The sequence below is a fragment of the Hyperolius riggenbachi genome, chromosome 8 (genome assembly GCF_040937935.1).
Source record: "Hyperolius riggenbachi isolate aHypRig1 chromosome 8, aHypRig1.pri, whole genome shotgun sequence".
Classification (NCBI taxonomy): domain Eukaryota; kingdom Metazoa; phylum Chordata; class Amphibia; order Anura; family Hyperoliidae; genus Hyperolius; species Hyperolius riggenbachi.
Window position 1 is genome coordinate 156,002,974 of NC_090653.1, and position 26,012 is coordinate 156,028,985.

The window sequence follows — 26,012 nt, forward strand, 5'->3', positions numbered from 1 at the left end:
AACTGTGTCACAGTACAAGACAGCAAAGAAATGAATGGTGTTACAGTCTACTGAAATTTGTGGCAGCAACTTTGGTAAGAATAGATTATCTTAATTACTTCAGTAAGAGCTTGTTAAAGTAAGAATCAGAAAGAAAGCAGCATATATACTGTACACATAAAACAATTTCAGAAAAGCATGAAGAAGCTGAATAAAGATATGTTCTAGGAACACAGAAGTAAAAATTCAGACAAAAAGATAAAAAACAATCTGTGGAGGGGTTCCGGAGCCCCAGTTCCAGTCCAGGCTCTCAGCAGGAGCAGTTGCCGCATCCTTTAACGCTGTTGATGATTTCTTCTTGTAGCTTTTTTCGTTCCTCTTCTTTGGACATCTGTTGACTGCTTTTCTCAAGCTTTTGGTTACTGTTACTATTTAAGACTCTGTTACTCTGCGTGTGCCACAGTTCTGAATAAAGGCTGCCTGGATTTGCTAAGAGTCCAAAATGTGTTCCTCTTTCTGCTACTTTACCCTGCCAAAAACAAAAACAAAAAGTATGTCATTCTCAGAACATAGAGTTACACATTTCATTGACAGTTGTAACTAGTGAACGGTCAAAAATGTCCTCTATTGCCCTAATTATCCTATTCAAGAGGTAACAGTTGGAGCTCTCAAAATTGTAAACAAGTTACAGAGCTGATAGTTATCATAGTGATCATCTTCTAGCAGCAGTGACTTGCTAAATCCACGTCCTGCCGCCTAGGTGTCTTAGGGCTCTTTCACATTAGGGCAGATTTTCTGCGTTTCAACGCAAAGGATAAAGTTTGCGTTACCCAAGGTGAAATGAAAGTCCATAGACTTTCATTTTAGCTTTCACATATAACGCAGCCTTTTTGTGCGTTGCGTTCCACTGCACCCAGGCGCAGTTTTTTGGCCAACGCTAGCTTTATGCGTTACAATGTTAGTCAATGTAAAACGCACACTATGCGCGTTTTTAATCCGTTAACGCAGGCAATCAGTCCCAGAATGCAACAGAGGAACAATGTAGAAAGTTGACAACTAAAAGAAAAAAAAAATTACCTGCGTTTTTCTATGTGCAGTAACGCATTGAAAACGGATTAAAAACGCACACTCACTGCAGTGCAACGCATATCAAAACGCAGTAAAAGGCATACAACAAAACGTATGCTTTGAGCGTTCTCCAACGCAAGCTCTGATGTGAAAGAGCCCTTAAGCCTGGTACACAGCCAATGTGGACTGGCCAATTGTAACACTTTCATGTAGTATAAGAGCTTACCTACACAATCTGTTCATAGTATTCAAAGTCTGTTGCCCATCATAATACATGTAGGTGGTAAAATTGCTCAGTGTTTGTGATTATACCCCCTTAATTATTGATCATCACCAATTACAACCAAATGTCATCCTTGCCACTGTTTATTTATAGATTAAGTAGTCATATGGACATGAACATAATAAATACTGAAAACCAGTTCACCTGCAATGCCTCTGTCTATGCATTTATACAAGGGATAGGAATATATCTTTAAAAGAAAAAAATCTTTTTTCATAAATACACAGAAGAGTCGCCGTTCAAGCTGGAGTTGCCAAGTCGTCTCTGTAATTACTCACTTGTCTAAAGTATGCAGATTCTTTGGTTGTTTACACCAAGTTCATGCCTAAATTACATTTATGTAGCCAGTAGGGGTGGTCAATGAGATCAAATCAATTTGACTTGATGCAGATTATTCACATTTTGTGTGGAAAATCATGCAGCTTGAAATGGACCAATTGAATCTTGCCAAGGTGGAAACTGGTTGGTCCATTTTCAAGCTGCATACAGCAGTTACATAATCCTGCACCAACTCAGAATTAAGTTTCTGATGCGGCGGGTAGTGGCAAAGTGCTAGCTGCGTGTATAAAAAAAAAAATTATTGAAATCGGCCCAGCGGGTCCTGAGAAATCCTCCTGCGCGGCTTACCCCGTGTCCAGCACGGGGTTACCGCTAAGGAGGTTAATGAGGCAGCGACAGTCAGACATCAATCTTACCCATTCCACTTTGTCCAGTAATTAGATACCATAAGGTCACTAGCCTGTGTGTGATAAGAATGTAGGAATCTCTTCTGAGGAAAGGTCTACAACTTTTTTTCAACTGTGACTGCTGTAAAGTTGTACATGAAGTCATCAGAACTCTGCTGCAGTGTGAGACAGATGGTTTTTACGAACCCTAGGGAGCAGGGACAGTGTACAAATTCGAAAGTGTGTATGATTCCTTATCTGTGTGGTACACACATGCAGTCAACATAAGGGTATGAGAGTAGAATACGATTTCACTCCATGCCCTTAGTCGTCAGTCTCTCAAACTTTTTCCCCACGGGGCCCCCTGTGGCTTCTGGGCCCCACTGCGGAGGCATCCCTTGCAGGGTCTATTGTTACGCCCCTGAGTTGAGGATTCTTGTCATGCTTCAGTGGCACAGAGCCGCAGAAGGTAAAACTTTTTCTAAAATTTCACATAACACCTAAAGGCTGCATTCACTCTGTAATAATAAAAACTTGTCATGCAAACATGCATGGTGAGTTCATAGAAGATTTTATTTTTTGTCACAAGTTAAAGGAAAATGACACTTTGTGACAAAAAAAATAAATTAAAAAAGTTTCCATTTCTGCTAACTTGTGAAAAAAAAAAAAAAAAAAATGAAATCTGCCACGGACTCACCATGCCGCTCTCTGAATACTTTGGGGTGTCTACTTTCCAAAATAGGGTCATTTGTGGGTTGTGTTTACTGTCCTGGCATTTTGGGGGGTGCTAAATTGTAAGCACCCCTGTAAACCCTAAAGGTGCTCATAGGACTTTGGGCCCAATAGCACACCTAGGCTGCAAAAAAGTGTCACATGTGGTATCACCGTACTCAGGAGAAATAGTATAATGCTTTTTGGGGTGTATTTTTACACATACCCATGCTGGGTGGGAAAAATATCTCTGTAAATGAGGTTTTTTATTTTTTTATTTTATTTTTTACACACAATTGTCCATTTACAGAGATTATTCTCCCACTCAGCATGGGTATGTGTAAAAATACACTCCAAAACACATTATACTACTTCTCCTGAGTACAGTGATACCACATGTGTGACACTTTTTTGCAGCCTAGGTGCGCTAAGTGGCCCAAAGTCCTATGAGTACCTTTAGGATTTCGCAGGTCATTTTGAGGCATTTGGTTTCTAGACTACTCCTCACGGTTTAGGACCCCTAAAATGCCAGGGAAGTATAGGAACCCCACAAGTGACCCCATTTTAAAAAGACAACACCCCAAGGTATTCCGTTAGGTGTATGATGAGTTCATAGAAGATTTTACTTTTTGTCACAAGTTAGTGGAAAACGACACTTTGTGAAAAAAACAATAAAAATCAATTCTCGCTAACTTGTGACAAAAAATAAAATCTTCTATGAACTCACCATACTCCTAACGTATTACCTTGGGGAGTTATCTTTCTAAAATGGGGTCACTTGTGGGGTTCCTAAACTGCCCTGGCATTTTAGGGGCCCTAAACCGCGAGGAGTATTCTGGAAACCAAATGCCTCAAAATGACTGTTCAGGGGTATAAGCATCTGCAAATTTTGATGACAGGTGGTCTATGAGGGGCCGAATTTTGTGGAACCGGTCATAAGCAGGGTGGCCTCTTAGATGGCAGGATGTATTGGCACTGAAGTGCAGGAGGCGCAGGATGTCCTTTCTATGTAATAAAAGCTAAAATAAATCACTATACTAGTGTGGTAGTTATGAAAACGTTTGGAAACATTCTGCCCTGCCTTATTCTTCATCAAGCATATCTTACACTGGGACCCACAGGTTGGTCTCTAATATACAGCCCACATGCCCCAAAAATGTATCATATTTACACTTTGTTATGGTAAATCCAAGAGGTATCCAATAGAAGCAAATAGATTTTTTTCATGATAATGGAATGCTTGGTCATATTGACACAGAACATTTGTATCGCGCTTTCCTCCTGGCAGACAAAGCACCAGAGCTGCAGCTAGGACGCGCTCTATAGGCAGTAGCAGTGTTAAGGAGACTTGCCCAAGGTCTCCTACTGAATAGGTACAGAACAGGCAGAGCTGAGATTTGAACCCAGGTCTCCTGTGTCAGAGGCAGAGCCCTTAACCATTACACTATCCATCCTTGCTTCGTATATTCTCTAATGATGCTACTCTTGCTATACATGGAAATCTTCACCTCACAAACTCTTTTTGCCACTAGAATTCAGAGTTCAGGAATGGCTTTTACCGGACAGGCTCTTCTTTAATAGCCGAGTTACCAGGATAATCAAGTTCATTCTCATAGGAAAACAAAAATGTAAAAACAATTCCATTGAATATGCGACAAAGTGTTACAAAACGGATGCACTCCTTCACATACATTCCTGGCACATGCAATATAGTTGAGAACCTTTCCATGCTGACTCCACATGCCTACTTGTGATGGTCTCTAGCTTATGTTATGTCATTAAAGGGGAACTTCAGCCTAAACAAACATACTGTCATCAAGTTACATTAGTTATGTTAATTAGAATAGATAGGTAATATAATCTCTTACCCGCCCTGTTTTAAAAGAACAGGCAAATGTTTGTGATTCATGGGGGCTGCCATCTTTGTCATTGGGGCAGCCATCTTTTTGGTTGAAAGGAGGTGACAAGGAGCAGGAGACACAGTTCCAACTGTCCTGTGTCCTGATAACCTCTCCCAGCTGCATGCGCGAGGCTTCAAATGTCAAATTCAAAATGTAAAAAAAAAAAAATTGCACCAAAACAGCAGAACGAGAACAACAACATCAGAAATCCCAGCATGCTTTGCACAGCATCAGGGGAAAAAAGCCCGGGCAGTTTTCTTCTGTGCAGCTAAAAATGAGGATTGTATAAGACAAACAAAGTTCTGATGCTGTGAAACTGTTAAAGAAACACCAAGCCTTTTCAGTGCTGCTGAGTCGATTTTTAGTCCGGAGGTTCACTTTAATGACATTTTTGCCAGTTATATTGATGCCATGTCTGTTATTTAAGCAATTATTTTATCTGATAAATTCCGATACTTAACTGTGGAAACTGTAAACATTATACAATTTTTTGAAAATCTGCTACCAATGCTACAGATGTTAATCTTGATTATTGTACCTGACCATGTACGAGACTGTTTGCTCTGTTCCTTTTTTTTGCTTCAATAAAATGTATGGTTTCAGTATATACAGTATATTAAAAAAAAAGATCGATTTGGACTCCAGATGGCTGGCAGCTCTAGTTAGCAAGCATCTCACCAGACTTTGCAGGCATGTCTCAGAGTCCAGATTTTATTGGCAGGACTGTCCCTTAAATTCCAAATCTAGCCAAATTGTATTATTTTGTATTTCAATATTTTTAATAAATGTTTAAATGGTTTACAAAAGTGCATAAAAACACCGGCATTATCAATTAACCCACACAAAGGGGTTGCATGTGTCTGTACATTAATGGTGCAAAACAAAAAATTATCAGGAAAGGGAGTGCTCAACTAAAATTAATTGCGCATTGTTAACAACCTATAATTTTATTATTTATAAAGCGAGAACATCCTCTGCAGTGCTGCACAGAGTATATTGTCTTGTCGCTTAACTGTCCCTCAGAGGGTCTCACAATCTAATCCCTACCATAATCGTATGATAATGTATATATCGTAGTCAAATGCCAATTTTTAGGGTGACGCCATATAACTTAATCTGTAATGTTTTTTGTGGGATGCAGGAGGAAACCAGAGTGCCTGGAGGAAACCCACACAGACACGGGGAGAATATACAAACTCTGTGCTGATAGTGCCCTGTAAATGCAGGACACAACTTGGGCTAAATAAAGTCTGAAGCTCTTTGTCCTCCCAGAATACATATAAAACCGGAAAGACGCAACGAAAAGAGAAGAAAAGAAAAAAATGAACAGACTTGAAGAAAGTTAATAATCCGATAATAATAATCCGAACATTTGTGTAGCGCTTTTCTCCTGTTGGACTCAAAGCGCTCAAGAGCTGCAGCCACTGGGACACGCTCAAGATGCCATCCTGCAGTGTTAGGGAGTCTTGCCTTGAACTCCTTACAAGGATTTGAACCCTAGTCTCCCATGTCAAAGGTGGTGCCCTTAACCAGTACACTATCCAGCCACTAGTTCTGCTACTGCAATGTCCATTATTCAGGCTTTATCTAGAACTCTTTACACCGATCTGCGTTAGGCGGTCCCGGGGCTGCCGCCGCGGCCACGCCCATCGGCGTGACGCGGTCGGCTAGCAGTTAAAATAAAAAAGAGCCAGGATGGCATGTCCTATGGTCAGTCCACCTGTTTTTTTTTTTCTACACTGTGCTAGTAATGCCTGATTTCTGTATTACAGTGAACCCGAAGTGAGAGTGATATGGAGGCTGCCATATTTATTTCCTTTTAAACAATACCATTTGCATTGCAGCCCTGCTTGTTAATTTGTCAGCAGAAGTGTCTGAATCACACCAGAAACAAGCATGCAGCTAATCTTGTCAGTTCTAACAATATTGTCAGAAACACCATTGCATATGCTTGTTCAGGGTCTATGGCTAAAAGTTTTAGAGGCCGAGGATCAGCAGGACAGCCAACTGGTATTGCTTAAAAGCAAATAAATATGGCAGCTTCCATATCACTCTCACTTCGGGTTCACTTTAAGCAGCAGGGAAGCACTGTGGCAGCTCTGGAATGCAACACACTGACTTGCACTGCACTACTCCTCTCTTCACCTCTCCTCCCTGTGACAGGCTGGCTCAGGGGCACAAGTAGAAGCAGAATACCTCTCAAGCCACACTGTGGCTCCTCCCACCCACCCATTACACAAACATACAAGGGGGTGTGGCTATGCCAAAAAAACTGGATTTTGCAGCACAAGTGGTTCATTTTTTCTCATTTTTACCTGTTACTCTACTATAACTTCTGCAGCCTGTACTAACAGAGTGGGTTTTATATTTACACTGGATGTCTACTGGTGAGTTTAATTTTAAATAAAAAAAAATCATTCAGTTCTGACCACAACTATGAATCCAGCTTTTTACAGTTCTTGACATTGGCAATTTTTTCAGTTAAAAAAAAAAAATGTACAAGCTTAGTCAGATTCAGTCAGGGCCTCATTTAGAAGATTGAACAAAGTGTTTTTCAGAAAACTATATGGAAACGGATGTGGACCCTGCTCTAATATTATAATTATAATATTATAAATATAATAATATATAAATATTATATAATATATTATATAATATAATATTGACCCTGCTCTAATATTGAAATAAATAAAGTTGTCTCCATGTCCCTTGCACTACGGGTTCATATTAACAATGCCATGTTTTCCTATCAGGCCAGGAGAGTGCCTTAGCCCTAAAATGGCGGATTAAATGTAATCTTACCCTTGCAAGCTCAACTAGTTGGAACTGTGGCTTGTTGAAGGCATAGGATCGAGCAGGATAGCCAAGCAATGGGCATTGCTTTAAAGTTAAATTAATCCTTTTCCTGTATAAATGAGCAAGCTGTGCCATCACTTCAGCAATCACTGGCTTAATAATAATGGGCTATGGTAGGAACTCCCAGTCTCCCATCAAAACTATACATTTAGGGACTCTTGACATTCATTTTGGCCAAAAGGAAGCCAATGGTCTATTTGCTGTATGTAAACAGTGGCAAAGACCATCATAGTGAAACATCACAAGAGATTATTTTTATGTGCCCAACTGGGTTGCTCTGTGCCCATTTTAATCTTTTTCCTCCTTTTCTTCTCTAACAGTGGGATCAATCAAAATAGAGAAAGTGAATACCAACAGCACCAGAGCTATAAGACCAAACCTTCTCCCATGCTAACAGAAACGTAACATTTTTGGACATAGGTCCACTTTAACCTGAAAATAGATTGCTTAGGGTATCCGTCAGCTCATTTCTATGGTATTACAATCTCCTGTCCGTAGATTCATTAGGCAATGCTTTCAAATCTTACAAGGAAAGACTGACTGGAGAGGTTTACATCAGCTGTTATTTCCTTCTAAATAAGCTGGTGTTGGAAGTATCTTGTTGCGGTTTTCTGTAGGCATACTGTTGTATGCTGAGTTTATGTGGTATTTACTCAGGAGATAGTTCTAATAGTACTGAGACATACATGGGAAAAGTGCACCAGGGTGAAGCTGCTAGTACAATATCAGCAATACTGCCAAAATTCTACTAACCCCTTTACAAAACCTGTCTCACACACTAACCCTCCCCCTACCTACTCCCAACACCAACTGTCTTCCCTAGCTACTACTAAAACTAACCCTCCTGCTATCTTACAGCTCACACTACCCTTACCTTCTTGCTCATAAGTCTGGAGCCCAATTTACACATTTGGCACTATAGCCTCAATATTGCAGTCATTGGCGGCACCCAAATAACCATGCACCACGCGGCGGCCAAATTACCTGCCTTGGTAGTAAGATCATGTCAGCAATTTCAACTGCCCTCTGAAGCCTATGATCAGTGTTAGCTTTAGTCTCTCTACAGTGAAATAAAAAGTATTTTACATACTTATTGTGTTACCCTTTCAAAGAGATTGCAGATTTTTCAAGTAAACAAATGGCTGAAAAAGCAAATGAGGGATGCCCTGCCTCACATACAGAAGCTGACAGGTTTCTCTGTCTCTCTTCATTCCATTGCTGTCCGACCATGCTGCTTTCCTATGGGGCTAGTGTGAATGCCATGCCAGCAGGCAATAATGTATAACAGCAGGGATATGGCTCTAAAACAAGCTGCACTATGCACGCCTCTCACAGAGCTAGGCGAGTGATGTAATGTTCCTACAGGCTAATACACCTGCATTACACCACATAGCGTAAGCGGTTTCATGCACACACATATGCACACACACACCACTATAAGATCCCTGTTGTCAATACTCTACTACTATCAGCAGTAGATTGCAGAGGATCATATGAGCTGTAATTACAAAACATAAGGAAAACTGCAGGTAGCAGACCTCACTTGTCTCTAAAACAAGAAGCACTTTATCCACGGATATCCTACAAGGCTGTTAAAGAAGCAATACATACTGTTCAGTAGTCTGCCGTTATTGACAAATGTCCAAACTGTGTAACATAAAAGAACTAATAGAATTCCAATTAACACAAGCAAAATGTATGACTGCCATCAGAAATTTCTGCTCCCATTACTTTGGGCATACATCAGCAGAACTGTGACATTTCTTAAATACAAAAGTAATGGCTTTCTAATAAATTGCAAATTTTACTAATATCCAAAACAGAATTGTTCTTCATTTTGTTACATCACTCTAATCAATTATACGTGAACATGTAATGAAAGAAATGAGTGATGCATTGTTACTAGCTAATGCCTTTTCCCTTTTCTAGTGCTATGACATTGGTATTTCTGCTCTATTTCTGTCTTTAGTCACTACAGCAGACAGTGAAGCTGAACAAGCAGCAAAAGGCATTGTGGTAGCAACAATTGCATGTAAGTACAATGCTTCATTGTGCAACAAATAGTTCTTCTGGATGCTTATGCCATTAGTAATATAATGTATAGAGCTTTTATTTTCCCCAAACACTCAGTTTGAACCAGCTAGAATGCCCAACTTACAGGAACAGGCTTCATTACAATGCTCTCGACGTTGGGTTCCGTGACACATCATGGTTTGCAAAAAAAGAATAAATATGTAGAGGAAGAAATGATAAAAAGTAATGAAAAGAACCCTTAAAGAGAACCCGAGGTGGGTTTGAAGAATATTATCTGCATACAGAGGCTGGATCTGCCTATACAGCCCAGCCTCTGTTGCTATCCCAAACCCCCCTAAGGTCCCCCTGCACTCTGCAATCCCTCATAAATCACAGCCACGCTGCTGACAAACAGCTTGTCAGAGCTGGCTGTGTTTATCTCTATAGTGTCAGTCTGCTGCTCTCCCCGCCTCCTGCAGAACTCCAGTCCCCGCCTGCATCCATTCTTCCCCTGCTGATTGGAGGGAAGGGACGGGGGCAGGGACCGGAGCTATGCAGGAGGCGGGGGAGCAGCTGAGACTGACACTACAGATGTAAACACAGCCTCACAGCACGGCTGTGAATTATGAGGGATTGCAGAGTGCAGGGGGACCTTAGTGGGGTTTGGGATAGCAACAGAGGCTAGGCTGTATAGGCAGATCCAGCCTCTGTATGCAGATAACATTCTTTAAACACACCTCGGGTTCTCTTTAAAAAGTGAAAGAGAAGAGAGAAAAGAATCCAAATAGCTTATTGCACTATGTACAAGTCTGGTTTGCGTTGAGGTTGCTCTAACATGAGTGGAGATTATTCCATCTTTAATTCAAGAGAGTGATTTTGGGGGAGGGTGTGGCTAAAGGCATTTCGAGCTCAAGGGGATTATCAAACGTCATATGTGGTATTTCTAGGGAAGCAAGTATATCAAAAGAGGATTTTTTTTTCGGGTAAAGCCACATAACTTCGTTTTAAGTTCATCCTTCCAGCGGGTTTAAGTTTTGTTAACTGACCCAGGGTTGGACAGGGCCGGCGGGAGCTCGGGATTTTGCCCGGCAGGCCTCCCTCAGTGTCCCCGGGGGGGGGGGGGGGCAAGCACTGCAGGAGGGGGCACAGCGCAGGAAGGAGGAGCCGCCTCACCTGCCCCCCCCCCCCTCCAGACCAGAGCGGCAGCGAGCAGGAAACCGAACAGCTTACTACTTCCTGGCTCCTGCTCTGCGTTCCGCTGCTCTGGTCTTCTCTGCTGTCCAATCACCATCTCACTGTGCTTCCTTGGACAGCAGAGAAGACCAGACCAAAGCAGTGGCAAGCAGAGCGGGAAGCCTGACCCCAGGAAGAAATAAGTGGATTGGTTCCCCGATCGCTGCCGCTGCCTGCTGTGCACTATATTCTGGTCCGGAGGGGGGAGTGTGGAAGTACTGGCCTCCATTTGGGGGGGGGGGGGGGGAGACTGACCCCCCCTCCCCAATGCTCCCCCTTCCAGGCTACAGGGGGCACCTATAGATCTAGCTAACTAAACTGGGGACACCTATAGATCTGGCTAACTAAACTGGGGACACCTATAGACCTGGCTGTCTAGTCTGGGGACACCTATAGACCTGGCTAACTAAACTGGGGACACCTATAGACCTAGCTAACTATACTGGGGATACCTATAACTTGCTACCTATACTGGTGACACCTATAGCTAAGTACCTATACTGGGAACACCTATAACTTGCTACCTATATTGGGGGCACCTATAGCTAACTACCTATAATGGGGACACCTATAACTTGCTACCTATACTGGGAGCACCTATATCTAACTACCTATACTGTTCAATCAAGTTCAGGCTAGCACACCTGCTTCAAAGTGCAATAGTTCTCCTTTTTATTTCTCCATCAACACAATGATGCAATTGTTTCGGAGCCACGGCGGGTCTCCTTCCTCAGAATGTGCAGACAAACGTTTGTCTGCACATTCTGAGGAAGGAGACCCGCCGTGGCTCCGAAACAATTGTCATCATTGTGTTGATGGAGCAATAAAAAGGAGAACTATTGCACTTTGAAGCAGGTGTGCTAGCCTGAACTTGATTGAACGATTGACTTTTGTGATGCTTGGGCTTAGCACCATCCAGGCTATGCACCCACACTTTGGGGTAAGGTGTGCCACAACCGCAGCCACTACATGTTAACTACCTATACTGGGGACACATAGCTGGCTACCGATACTGGGGGCAATATGACACTTGCCTCAGGCCCTGCATACTCTAAGGCCATCCTGCATTGCTGGCAGTATCACCCAGCAAAGCACCTAGCCCTCTCCAGCCAGCACTGGCTACCTAATACTGATATATATGGGAACATGGCTACTTAAAGCAGACCCAAACCAAACATTTTTTTAATTCAAAATATTTAGTTGCACCACTCTGACACATACAAAGATAAATAAACACTCCTTCAAGCCTATGAGCATTTCAGTGCATGCCTTTCACCCTTCTCTTCATAACTAGGGTTATACAGGTGATTCCATACGATCCACACCATCCAAATATCTTTATTCAAGCTCAGTTAAAACATCATACAAAAATCCATCTGTGGGTCTGTGCAAAGTGGTGACGCACAGGCGTTTCGGGCCGTAACAGGTCCTTTCTCAAATCATGACCAGCCCACAAAGTCATGATTTGAGAAAGGACCTGTTACGGCCCGAAACGCCTGTGCGTCATCACTTTGCACAGACCCACAGATGGATTTTTTTTATATTGTACGATGTTTTAACTGAGCTTGAATAAAGATATTTGGATGGTGCGGAACGTATGGAATTTTCTGCAATTTACTTGTGACTCCAGAGGTGATCGCAGCACATCCTGGTTTTACCACTGGTGCAGTGGCATTCACTATTACATAGGGTTATACAGGTGACAGCCATTAGCAATTCCTCCTTTGCCGGACACCACCTACTCCACCAGTTTGCCGGATTCTGTCCCAGCAATATGAAAGGAAGGGAGGGGTTTCTCCAATAAATGTAAAATATTTTATATTTGTCATCATGCAGCTGAAAAAAGGCTGCTATTTATTATTATAATTTAGAAAATAGATTTTATTTCTGAAATCTTGTATTTTTAATTTGGGTCCACTTTAATTCTGTTTTCTGGGGAACATTACTACTTAATTTATGTATACAGGGCCCATTTGGCTACTAAATTGTTTTATTTTGATGCACTTGGCTATTTATTTTGTTCACTGTAAGGCACCTTGCTACTTAATTATTATATCTGGAGGTGTGTAACTATGTAATATTTTTATTTAGCGGCATTTGACTACTTGATGAATTATCATGAGGCATGTAACTACTTTATTATTTTATCTTAAGTTTATCTGGTCAGACCCACTCTCTGTCAATAGCACCGCAACTTATTTTGTGTATTTTTGGGTCTGCCAATAACCGATCATGACCACGCCCATATTCCAGTGCATGGTGACTCCCACTTTTTTTGCTGCGGTGTGCGCACCTGTACTGACCTGTCACTGAGACTGACCAGAATTGTATAGAGGAATGGGAATATAATGTATAGGTTTTGAACTTCGTTTGTATAAAAAAAAAAAACTATGCCTGCAAGACAACATCTACCTTGTGTGATGACTGTGAGCACAGGTAACGTAGGGAAACATGATACAATCTGTTCAACAGAACAAATAATTTTTGGTTTTTGGTCAGCTGCTCCCACTTAACAGCCATGCTTTTGGTGTATATGCAGAGCTTCTGTTTGGGTTCAAGATGCGTTTTTGTTTCTAGGGGGGCTCAGCGCACCTCTGATTGGAGGCCATTCGGAGGCGGCCTGGTGTTGCGCTGATCCACCTTTTGCGCAATTTTCAAATTTCGATTTTATTTGATTAGCCGCACCCAGGCTATGCATATACATAGGTTAGGATTTAGTTAGTGTTAGGCCCCTCCCATGGAGGATCGACTTCTTCGCAGTGGGAGGGACGAGTACTTAATAGGTTGCATGCAAGCTGTTACAGGAAACTAACATCCTCCTCCAGTGGTAGACAGGTCATGTGTATGCTCGGTGTGTATTATATCCCACAAGTGGGGCTTGCACTCTTTTGCAGGTAGGCACTTGCCTGTTTTTAAGTAGCGCTGTTCATTTCCTTGCTATGTACTAATTTATTTCGTTTTTGGTCAGCTGCTCCCACTTAACAGCCATGCTTTTGGTGTATATGCAGAGCTTCTGTTTGGGTTCAAGGTGCGTTTTTAGTTTCTAGGGGGGCTCAGCGCACCTCTGATTGGAGGCCATTCGGAGGCGGCCTGGTGTTGCGCTGATCCACCTTTTGCGCAATTTTCAAATTTCGATTTTATTTGATTAGCCGCACCCAGGCTATGCATATACATAGGTTAGGATTTAGTTAGTGTTAGGCTCCTCCCATGGAGGATCGACTTCTTCGCAGTGGGAGGGACGAGTACTTAATAGGTTGCATGCAAGCTGTTACAGGAAACTAACATCCTCCTCCAGTGGTAGACAGGTCATGTGTATGCTCGGTGTGTATTATATCCCACAAGTGGGGCTTGCACTCTTTTGCAGGTAGGCACTTGCCTGTTTTTAAGTAGCGCTGTTCATTTCCTTGCTATGTACTAATTTATTTCGTTTTTGGTCAGCTGCTCCCACTTAACAGCCATGCTTTTGGTGTATATGCAGAGCTTCTGTTTGGGTTCAAGGTGCGTTTTTAGTTTCTAGGGGGGCTCAGCGCACCTCTGATTGGAGGCCATTCGGAGGCGGCCTGGTGTTGCGCTGATCCACCTTTTGCGCAGAACAAATGATTTGACAATATCATTGGATTGATCATAAGATCATATGCAAATCATCCTTTTATATTTGTATGTAGAACAGAGGCAACAGCAGGATAAAAGTCAATAATATTTTTAAAAAAGCTTGGAGGAAGTGGTGGGCTTGCCTCCCAAAAGCAGACACGAGATCCTGTCTTCATATAAATCAATACATTTATTATACGGTACCCCAAAAAAAGTGCAACGCGTTTCGCAGGCCCAGCCCGCTTCATCAGGCAATAAACGTGGGGACAAAACAGAATTTCGGCAATAGCAGGTGTACTTTTCTACTACATTTGGTACTTTTTAATTGCAAAATGCTGAAAAGTTGTTTTAAAAAGAAGATGAAAAATGATCTTCATTTCACTCTGGTCTTTATTCAATTCACGTTTTCTAGTTTCTCATTCACACTGGAGTGCTTTACTAGTGATTTCAGCTTGTCTGTAAATCACTAGCTCTTGAAAAATGACAACGCAATAGCCCCCAAAATGTTGCATGCAGCGCCTTTGCGATTGATCACAATTGCAAATGCTGCAGCGTTAATGTATCCATAGGGATACATTAGGAGCAGTGCTTTGCTGATCGCTGAAAAAGTGCCCAGTGTGAAATAGCCCAAACATGGTGCACACAGCATTTTTGTAGCGATTTTGGAACAATTGCATTTAAATGTAAAAAAAATCAAAAACGCAATCAGTCCAAAATCGCTTTCCTGTACAGTGAAAAATCACAGGGAAATCACTTTGCAAAACCCTAGTGGATTTTGCTAGCGTTTCCCGTTTTGTGATTCCCAGTATGAATGGGTAGAAATAAACTCATGATCATTGTGAAGCGGATAGCAGGTTTGTCAGAGAAAACTCTGTCCTCATAGGGGGAAAAGTTCTGCAGTCAACGGAAATCCACCTGAAAAGGTGTCATTAGTCCTAAGCCTAATTAAAATTCAGCCTTGGATGCAAAGCCTTGTGGGAAATACCACATGCAGCTCCTTTCTGCTATTTAAACCTGAATAGCAGGTATGAGGGCTGAGATATCGGGGCTTAAATTTCAGCACCATAATCGGATACTGTAGAAAATGTGATCAGACCTGGCTCTAGCATAGCAGCCTAATGGAGAACAGATACATAGGAGCTGCAGCACAGGAGTAGATAAAGCTCCAGCAAAGCAGCCCAGTGGAGAGCAGTGAGCCAGTGAGTTTCACATTGAAAATTGCAGTAATTACATTTTTTTATTCTCATTCAGAGAACAAGAATCGCTTCCTGAATCAGAACCCCAAACGAAATTGTGGCAAAATAGCAGGGATTTTCAGTGTGAAACAGAGTCCTAAGCAATCTGGATAAACTTTGGGATCTATGTGAGGAAAAAAAAAGGGGTGTGTCTTTAACTTAGGGGGGAAAAAAAAACCCCTCTTGCTCTGCATGTCAGTAGTAAATCCCTCCCATGCTGCATGAGGCATTTTTTTCTACATCACACTGACAGGGTAAGAATGTTATTTTCTCTACTTTGCTTATCTTCTCCTCATAACACACTTTTCCTTTGCTTTGTAAAAAAAAAAAAAAAATCCTCTGCTTACAGTTCCTCCTTAAATTAGCCCAATTGTTCACTATGAATGCAGCTTTATAACAACAGCAAGTTAAAATGTTTTCTAAGCACAAAAGCTGCCTGTCAAACAGTTGGTGGAGCTTGTATTTTTTTTATAGGTTTCAGATTAAAACCCCTCTGTTGTAAAGCACAATTCCTCATAGATGTATAGTATGAAACACATACACTCCTTTAAATTTTATAGCATATTGTTTCCTATTTTAAATCAAATAGAGAGAAAATAAACAAGAGGTGCTGTGCAGTACTATTTAGCACCATGACTGTCCTGTGATAGGCAAGGATCAGGTTCTTAAAATCTAAATCAGCTGATGACCAAATGAGGGTTAGAAGAAAGAGATAATAAAAACATATGGATACATTTGTAGATCTGGCTAGCCCCAGCCTTTGCTCACAACACAAGTAGCTGTAAAAGCCAAGGCATCTGCTTCAAGTAGGAGTTGGCTACCAGAAAGGAAAATGGCCACTACACAGATTGGGGGTGGGAGGAGACATCTGCTTAATAGTTAACACCTTTGGTGCTGAAGTGTTGAATTCAATCTTGAGCAAACTAGTGAATCCTACACAAATTCCTGCAGTCTTGAGTTCCAGAGCCCTGCTTTAACAGTTCACAACCTTGGACGTTAATTATTACCCCATATTTACCCTTTGCAACAACTTAAAGGGAACCTCAACTGCGAGGGATATGGATGTTTCCTTTTAAACAATACCAGTTGCTTGGCAGGCCTGCTGATCTCATTGGCTGCAGTAGTGGCTGAATCACACCCCTGAAACACGCATGCAGCTAATCCAGTCTGACTTCAGCAACTGCGATATGTTAGGGTGCAGGACAAAGATCTTTTTTCTTTTTGTCCTCTGGTTGAATGTAACTATGTAACTAATATACAGTATATGTACTAATCTCCATTGTAAATTGCCTTCTATGTTAGATAAGAGTTAGGCCGATGCTAACTTCTTCAGTAACAGTATAACAAATATACTACAGCAAATTTAGGGCTATGCCCTTATCAAATACCAAAATGCTTATCTTTAAAGAGACTCCGTAACAAAAATTGCATCCTGTTTTTTATCATCCTACAAGTTCAAAAAGCTATTCTAATGTGTTCTGGCTTACTGCAGCACGTTCTACTATCACAGTCTCTGTAATAAATCAATGTATCTTTCCCCTGTCAGACTTGTCGGCCTGTGTCTGGAAGGCTGCCAAGTTCTTCAGTGTTGTGGTTCTGCTATGAACTCCCCCTTCCAGGCCCCTCTATGCACACTGCCTGTGTGTTATTTAGATTAGGGCAGCTTCTCTCTTCTCTCTTATCTTTTACAAGCTGGATAAATCGTCCTCTGAGCTGGCTGGGCTTTCACATACTGAAGAATTACAGACAAGGGCAAAGCTGTTTGCAGGAGAAAAACGAGCAGCCTGAAACTTCAGTGCATGAGAACTGCAGGGGGAAAGAAATACACAAATGATTTCTTGAGATTCAAAAGGAAGGGTGTATACAGCCTGCTTGTGTATGGATGTATTTTCTATGTGTGGACATACTGTACATCAACCTACTTCCTGTTTTGGTGGCCATTTTGTTTGTTTATAAAAAAACTTTTTAAAACTGTTTTTAACCACTTTTAATGCGGCGAGGAGCGACGAAATTGTGACAGAGGGTAATAGGAGATGTCCCCTAACGCACTGGTATGTTTACTTTTGTGCGATTTTAACAATACAGATTCTCTTTAATGAAATGCTTATTTTTCATTATACATCCATAATAGACATACTTAAGATGATAACCCCTGTTACAACACTAAAATACAGACAATATGGTTTTACTGACAAACATATGTACCCCTCTGCCACCCCAAGCCATATAATATACCGTATGTTGTTCATTACAGGTTCTAACAACTATGGCTCATTAGAGCTACTACCTGCTGCTGTTCCAGTGTGCCATAATTTGCATCTGATATGTATAACATAAGTAGCTGCTGCTTAGCATCTTAGTAGGTCTGATAAGTACTAGTAGCAATGATGTATTTTGTGTTGCATGGCACTTCCTGTATCAAAGTCTGTTATAGGCAGCAATTGCTTTTTTGAGATGTGCTGTCCAAGCTCTTATGCAGAAGCACAAAGAAACAGACAATGTTGAGGAATGATAATGGTCAGCCAAGAAAACCAAGATGGAGCTGAAAGACGCATAATGCTAACTTCGCTTTGGAACTGAAAGATGTCTAGTGGCACTATCAGAACTACGGATGGTTAATCACATGCAAATAATACCGAGCTTATACAAATGTATATGCTAATTTCATGCAAACCTTAGCAGCTTTAAAATGGACCAATGAAAATGCTGCTGCTGTGGCACTTGATTAGACAAAACAAGATACAGAAGCTTATATTGTTTTTTTTCCTGGCAGACTCAAAACATCAGAGCTGCAGCTACTTAAGGTGCACTCCAAGGGCGACCAGGATCATTAGGGAGCCTTGCCCAAAGACTACATACTGTTTTATGTACTGGCTTTGAACCCTTGTCAAAGGGTTAAAAACAGAAGTTGGAGGAGCACTCATCCATCGAAAGGAACTGTTGTGTGCCCAAGCCTTGGATCCCTGTATCCTCAGAATCCTCAGTAGTCAAATGTAGAAAGGAGGCTGGCACCACCAAGTAGAAAAGTAAAAAATTAGCTCTTTATTGATCAGTCATAAAATGACAGCATGGTCAAAAATAAGGCTTAGGCGGCTAAGCCTTATTTTTGACCATGCTGTCATTTTATGACTGATCAATAAAGAGCTAATTTTTTACTTTTCTACTTGGTGGTGCCAGCCTCCTTTCTACACTTGTCAAAGGGTTAAAATCCCACATCAAAGGCAGCAGCCTTTCCAGTACACTGCTCAGCTGACCCTAGGTTTTTTTTTTTCAACCTGTATACATTTGATTATTAACAAACATTTGCATCAATCTCTTTGGTCATCTGTAATCAGCACAGACCTGGCAGAAGCCAGTGCGCGTTGGTACATTAATCTACAGATGGTAAAAGTCTGGTTAGGAGCGGTCTTCATGGAAGACTTGCAGCTAAAAAGCATACATTTGACCAACACAGAAACAAGATCAAGCAGCCAGTCTACGCATGAAGGCAAACCTTAGAGTCCAGAAAAAATGGTGGCAAGTGCTCTGGGCTAAGGAGTCAAATAACTGGCTGCAACCTGAAGCAGTGTATTTACAGATAGCCTGGAAAGTGATAAAAGGATGGGTGCCTGCAGATAACAGAGAACCATAGAAGCTGCATTTAAGGAAAAATAGAGTTGTGGATTTTAGGGGACATAAATATCTCCCGACCTTGTGTGCAGTCATTTTGTGCTATTCGAGGGGGACTTAAGCTTCAGAACCCAAATCTGGGCTGTATCAAAATATTCCTACTTTCATCTGAGGAACATTTTAAAAATTAAACATTTCACTTTTCAAGATTGGACTGTTGACATTCAAATCCCTACACAACTTGGGCCCTGGGTACATGAAAAACTTGCTGAAAATGCACCACACCTCTCACAACCTTAGATCAGCAGGATCCATAAACTTGGTCACTCCCAGAGTGCACCTCAAAACTTTTGGAGCCAGAGCTTTCCCAAAGCCATGTTGTCCCTACCCTTTGGAACACCCCTACCAACACCTAGTAAAGACAGCCCCATCCCTGGAGTTATTCAAATCTAGACTAAAAAAGCCACCTGTTTAGCCTGCATTTGCAGACTTACAGAATTCTTCCTCTGTACCACAATTTACCAATCAACCAATTACTGGTCTGAGCCATGCTTCTACTTTTTGAGTCCTACGGGAGAAAAGCGCTTTACAAATGTTGTTTGTTGTTGTTAGAATCAATTCTCTCCTAAATGTTGATAAGTAGAAACAGATTTGCCAGGCAATAGCATCAGGGATGTAGAGACCTGGTCAACATCAAGTCTGTCTGGGATTACATAAAAGATCCAAAAGCAACTGAGACAAAACTAAGAAAAAGTGTGAGAGTGTACATAAAAGGAATGGATGCAGTTTTAAAAAGGTGGTTACATTAAATATAGTTTTTTTTGTTTATTCATTGCATAATTTATAAAAGCATCCATCTTTTTATGTTTATAGTATTTTTATTGGTGCACATATCAAATATAACAATTACAAAAAATAAATAAATAAAAAATGTTATTCTAAGCCTATTTTAAGAGTTGTTTACATTTAACTTCAGTAAAAAAAAAATAAAGTAAGAACATTATTAGAAACGTCTGTCTGATTAAGAACTACAGAAACCCTGAAACTACAATTTTTGATGCATTTGAAGACAAGTGTTGCCGTGCTTTGACTATTTATTATAACTATCACCATTCAGCCAAACTTTGTGTGTGTGGCTTGTTAAATTAGGCAATTAAGAATATGTTACACCTCATTGGCCAGTAAATATACGTTATGTTCCATGGACAACAACGAGTCAAGGGCTAAAAAAGCATATACAGCAATTACAGAGTACGAGCATGCACCCACAATTTACTCTGTCAGTACACGACATGTAAAATATGTACAAATGTATAAGACTGAAACACATTTAACGTTATATTAAATTCAAATGTTTGGTAACCTTTTTTCATAGAAAGAGGAAAAGCTAAAAAGTCAATCAAGCGTTATTCAAGTATGTATTCTTGCTACAGAGACCTCCTGATCTAAGACATCTGAACACAAAGACAGGAAGTGCGATCTTAAAGAGAATCTGTATTGTTAAAATCGCACCAAAGTAAACATACCAGTGCGTTAGGGGACATCTCCTATTCCCCTCTGTCACAATTTCGCCGCTCCCCGCCGCATTAAAAGTGGTTAAAAACAGTTTTAAAAAGTCTGTTTATAAACAAACAAAATGGCCACCAAAACAGGAAGTAGGTTGATGTACAGTATGTCCACACATAGAAAATACATCCATACACAAGCAGGCTGTATACAGCCTTCCTTTTGAATCTCAAGAGATCATTTGTGTGTTTCTTTCCCCCCTGAGGGGGGAGTGCATAGCAGAACCACAACACTGAAGAACTTGGCAGCCTTCCAGACACAGGCTGACAAGTCTGACAAGAGAGAGATAAGTTGATTTATTACAGAGACTGTGATAGTAGAAAGTGCTGCAGTAAGCCAGAACACATTAGAATAGCTTTTGGAACTTGTAGGATGATAAAAAACAGGATGCAATTTTTGTTACGGAGTCTCTTTAAAGTATATGTCAAAGGTCCCTGAAAAACAAAAATCCACTTACCTGGGGCTTCCTCCAGCCCCTGGCAGCCGTCCTGTGCCCTCGACGCAGCTCCAGTGGCTCCAGGTCTCCTCCGGTGCAGATGCCGGCCTCGCCAGGTCGGCTTCCTCTGCGCCCCACGTGGTCGCGTTGACGTCATCCGGACTGTACCACGCAGGTAACCAGATGTCCCTCACCCCAGGTATTCTGTACAGAGTGCACGGGAGGAGAAAGACAGGTTTGCATGCATGTTCAGTGGATCCTGGAGAGAGGAGTTACTTCACCTCTTCGTTGGGCTCTCTGCATGCACCAATTTCTCCCTCCCACTCCCATCCACAAAATAGCTCTTGACAGTTACCCCGCTTCAAAACAGCCCTATGCAATTGCAAATGGACCTGAGTGCCCTTCTGGCACAAAAGCCATAGGTTTGCCACCTATGGAATAGTCCATCAGTCATTAGGGATGTGTTGCTCCATGTGATCCCAACTGGCCTTTCCCCTGCCATGACATGACATGGGCCATGTCACAAATGGGTGCTGGGTTAACCCTTAAAGGTACATTACATTGGTCCTTCAAGACAGACGTGCTGTGGAGGACACTGCAGTGATAAATTCTGTTGCATATTATAATATTGCAAGCATAAAAATGATACAAATTTTCACTTTTTCCTAAAATTTTTTTAATATTACACAGAAGTATCTTTTGATTTTGCTACTGTGGTCCTTTAGTCAATGTCTCCCAAAAACACAAGCACATCTAGATTAGGAAAGGCTAATTTTTTTAACTATTGGTAAAACTACTAAGGTATGTCTTACATTTTCCAGCACAATTATTTCATCTGCATCAACAATGGTGGACAGTCTGTGAGCGATGAACACGGAAGTCCTGTGCTTTACGATATCACGCATGGAGCTCAGAATATTCTGTCAAATAACAATTGGGAAAAGAGATTTGAATTTTGACACATCAAATCATAATTAAAGTGCAAATAAAACCTATTTCTATATCCCGACCTTCTGTTATGTCCCCACTTTTTTTTTAACACAACTTGTCTTAACAGAAACTGGCGTAAATTACATTAACAGACACTTGCCAGACCGCCTCATCTGCAGTCTCATTTTGGGTCGCTGGCTTAAAACATTAGAGGCACAGGATCAGCAGAATAACCAATCTATCAGACTTTTTTTTTTTTTAGAAAAACAGAATAAATAGGCATACTTGTACTCTGTTACTAACCAGTTTACTCAAGCAAAAAATTGCTGTATGGAAAATACAGTGGCTAAAGAAAACAATAACTCCTTTCCAAATATTCATATTTTGTTGATTTGCAGCATGAAAGAAAAATACAAGCAAAAATATTTTCCACATGTATTTAATGTAACTTATAACAGCAAAATGAAAGACACAAAATATAAAGTTGTATCAGTTCAGGAAAAGAAAAATCACTGAATTTAATAATTAACCATTCCTTCCTAAAAACGTTTGTAAGCTCTGTCATGTATAACTAATTTCCTTTTCACTGAACAGCAAGCTAAATAACTTCCACCTGTAATTGACTAATAATTTTGATTAGGTCAGCATTAAAAGCATAATTTGAAGGACAATCCAGTGCTTGGTAATGTAACTGAAAGCAAACATTCAACTATGGAAACTGTAAAATGAACTGTCAAAAGATCTCACAATAAAGCTGTGAAAATGCAGATGTAGGAAGAAGTATACAACATTTCAGCAGTTTTAAGTAATAAGTAGAAGCTTTTGTCGTTACAGGAATTTATGGCAAAGAGTGGCCATTGTTTGTATGTAAAAGCATTATCACAATAGCTATATAAATGTGGCTTGTATGGTAGGGCAGCAAGAAAAAAGTCACGTTTCAAGAAAGGCCACATTTAGTCTTCAGGAACTTTGCCAAAACATACCTTGTAGACTCAGATCAAACAGGAAAAAGGTGTTATGGTCAGATGAGTCCTAAATCAAACTATTTGGCCTTAAAAGCAAACCGTATAATATGGGGAAGCCAATGCATCTCAATATCACTACAGTAAAGCATGGCGTTGGTGGCATACCTTCAGCAGGTACTGGAAAATATGTTGCGATAGAAGGGAAAATGGATGGAACAAAATAATGTCGCTATTTTTAAGAAAACCTGCTGCTCTATGCCAGTAAGTTGTGAATGGGTAGGTGGTTCACCTTACAACATGACAACAATCTGAAGAAAACAGTAAAATTTATCACACAATCGCCTCAATTCACTAAGCTTATCTCCTGTCTTTAATAACTCTTCTGAGCTGTTTCTACAGTTATCACAATTATAGCACCACGGTGATAACTGTAGAAACAGCTCAGAAGAGTTATTAGACAGGAGATAAGCTTAGTGAATTGAGGCCAATGGCTGAAAGAGAAAGAGGTAAGCATCTCTGAATGGCTTAGTCAGAGCTCAGACTCAAATCCTCATGAAAATCTGTGGAATAACTTGCAACTCACCAACAGTCACCATCTAGTTTGAACAGTTCTTTAAAGATGAATGGGAAACGACTGCACAGCCTAGATGTACAAAATAAATAGGGAAGTATCCCAACAGACTGAAAAATGTTATTAAAGCAAAATGTGGTTCCACAAATGTTTAGTTTAAATTATTGCTGCAAAAGGTGGTTACACCAAATGCTGATAGCACAATTTACAGCCTTCTGCAACACGTAGATATGTAATAGGATTTTAAAGGGAACCTGTACTGAGTAAAATTATTTAAAATAAACACATGCGGTAACTTCAAATGAACATTAAATAGTTACCTTGCCATCAGTTCCTCTCAGAAGCTCACCATTTTCTTCTGACAACGATTCAGTTCTGACAAAATGTTGTCAGAACTGAAATATATCAGTTGCTGTCAGTTATATATCAGTTGCTGTATAGCTGAGTGGACAACTGATGTGCCTGGTAATGTCCATGTTTCCCTATGGTTCAAGTTGGCGAAGTTACAGTTTAACAGTGTGCTGACCAGAAAGCCGTTATTAGGTTAAAGAGAACCCGAGGTGGGTTTGAAGAATATTATCTGCATACAGAGGCTGGATCTGCCTATACAGCCCAGCCTCTGTTGCTATCCCAAACCCCCCTAATGTCCCCCTGCACTCTGCAATCCCTCATAAATCACAGCCACGCTGCTGACAAACAGCTTGTCAGAGCTGGCTGTGTTTATCTCTATAGTGTCAGTCTGCTGCTCTCCCCGCCTCCTGCAGAACTCCAGTCCCCGCCTGCATCCCTTCCCTCCCTGCTGATTGGAGGGAAGGGACGGGGGCAGGGACCGGAGCTATGCAGGAGGCGGGGGAGCAGCTGAGACTGACACTACAGATGTAAACACAGCCTCACAGCATGGCTGTGATTTATGAGGGATTGCAGAGTGCAGGGGGACCTTAGTGGGGTTTGGGATAGCAACAGAGGCTGGGCTGTATAGGCAGATCCAGCCTCTGTATGCAGATAACATTCTCTAAACACACCTCGGGTTCTCTTTAAGGTCATTTTCAAAATAGAGGACGGAGAATTCCCTTGATCACAGTGGACAAACAGGATGCGGGAGAGGAGAAAGAGATTGAGGAGTAGATTACACTGGAGGTAAGAATGACTTGTGTATGTTTATTTTGACTTTTAGTTTTCAGTTCAGGTTTTCTTTAAGGACTTGTTTGAAAAAGATGATGTTTTTGGTCAAATTTAAATAAAAATATAGAAAATGTAAAGGGCTCACAAACTTTTAAGTACCACTGTAGCTCACGGTACCCATAGACCTGTGACACAAACTATAGATGCAGAAGATGATCAGTTGATGACAGCTCTCAGGAGAAGGATCTGAGGTAGGTTAGAAAATCAGAAGCACAAGCACTGTTGCCAGTGTTACGTCCCTGCTCTTCCAGTCTTCCCTCTTAACAGGCAGAAATGTGTATGCTAGACCAGGGCTTTTCAACCTTTCCACTAATTGTACCATTTTTATTGCCTGAAAACTTTCAAGTACCACCAGTGTGCCTGCACAGTAGATGCGATCGGGCTTGGCTGTTTCTGCTGGAGTCTGAACGGGTAGTAGCTACTGCGCATGCGCACACCGATGAGGAGAACTATGGGGCTCCCAGCACTGGATCCCATCTACTGAGGAGGAAGGGGGAAACCTCTTTAGGATACAAAGGCCTCCCCTTCCCTGAGGTAAGTACCTACCCCCCCGAGGCACTTTTTTATTACAAGGTACACTTTAAGAAAAAAAGGCATTTGGGAGGGGAAAAGTAGGAGGCATTGGTGGGGAAAAAGATTACAATTAGATTGCTAGCCTACATATTGTCAGTGTTGGCAATCTAGAGGTAGATTGCCAATATAGGTAGCCGTACAAGTTCCACCCCCCACGCGCTTAATTATAGGTAGCCTGGCCCCGTCACCAGACAGTTGAGAGCTAGGCAGTGACTCACCACAAAGTTCGGCTCCCCCTTGCTCACTCCTTGCTGTGCTGCCCTGCGGAATAGTTCACACCTCAGATCATTGGTAAGCCAGCCGCAGTGCAGAGACAGCCAGGCAAGCGGTGCATGGTGACGGCGTGTATACTTCAAATGAGCAGTGATGTCACTTTCTGTATCTGCGCAATCACTGTGCACCGTTGGCCTGGCTGTCTCCTCCACACTGATCTGAGGTCTGAAGTATGCCGCAGAGAAGCACAGCAAGTAGCGAGGGAGGGAGACCCAAACTTTGTGGAGGCAGGACAGGACCAGGACAAGTTGCAGGTGGACAAAAAAGTGGCAGGCAAATCTGGTGTGTACCACCTAGCCAACAGCAAAGTACCACCGGTGGCAAGCGTACCACAGATGCAAAGCCCTGGTCTAGAGAGATTAGCCTGTCTAA

General features: G+C 41.4%; 1 protein-coding gene across 2 annotated transcripts in view; it reads right to left on the reverse strand.

Annotated features, from left to right (window-relative positions):
• Nucleotides 1-201: 201 nt before the first annotated feature.
• Nucleotides 202-26,012, reverse strand: part of ABCB7 (ATP binding cassette subfamily B member 7) — a 214,102-nt gene continuing 188,291 nt past the window's right edge. For both annotated transcript variants that reach the window (XM_068247587.1, XM_068247586.1), the window contains exons 15-16: nucleotides 21,959-22,066; nucleotides 202-508 (exon numbers count right to left, since the gene is read on the reverse strand). In XM_068247587.1, coding sequence (XP_068103688.1) covers nucleotides 290-508; nucleotides 21,959-22,066 — 327 coding nt within the window. In that variant the 3' untranslated portion in view covers nucleotides 202-289. The remainder of the gene's footprint in view (nucleotides 509-21,958; nucleotides 22,067-26,012) is intronic.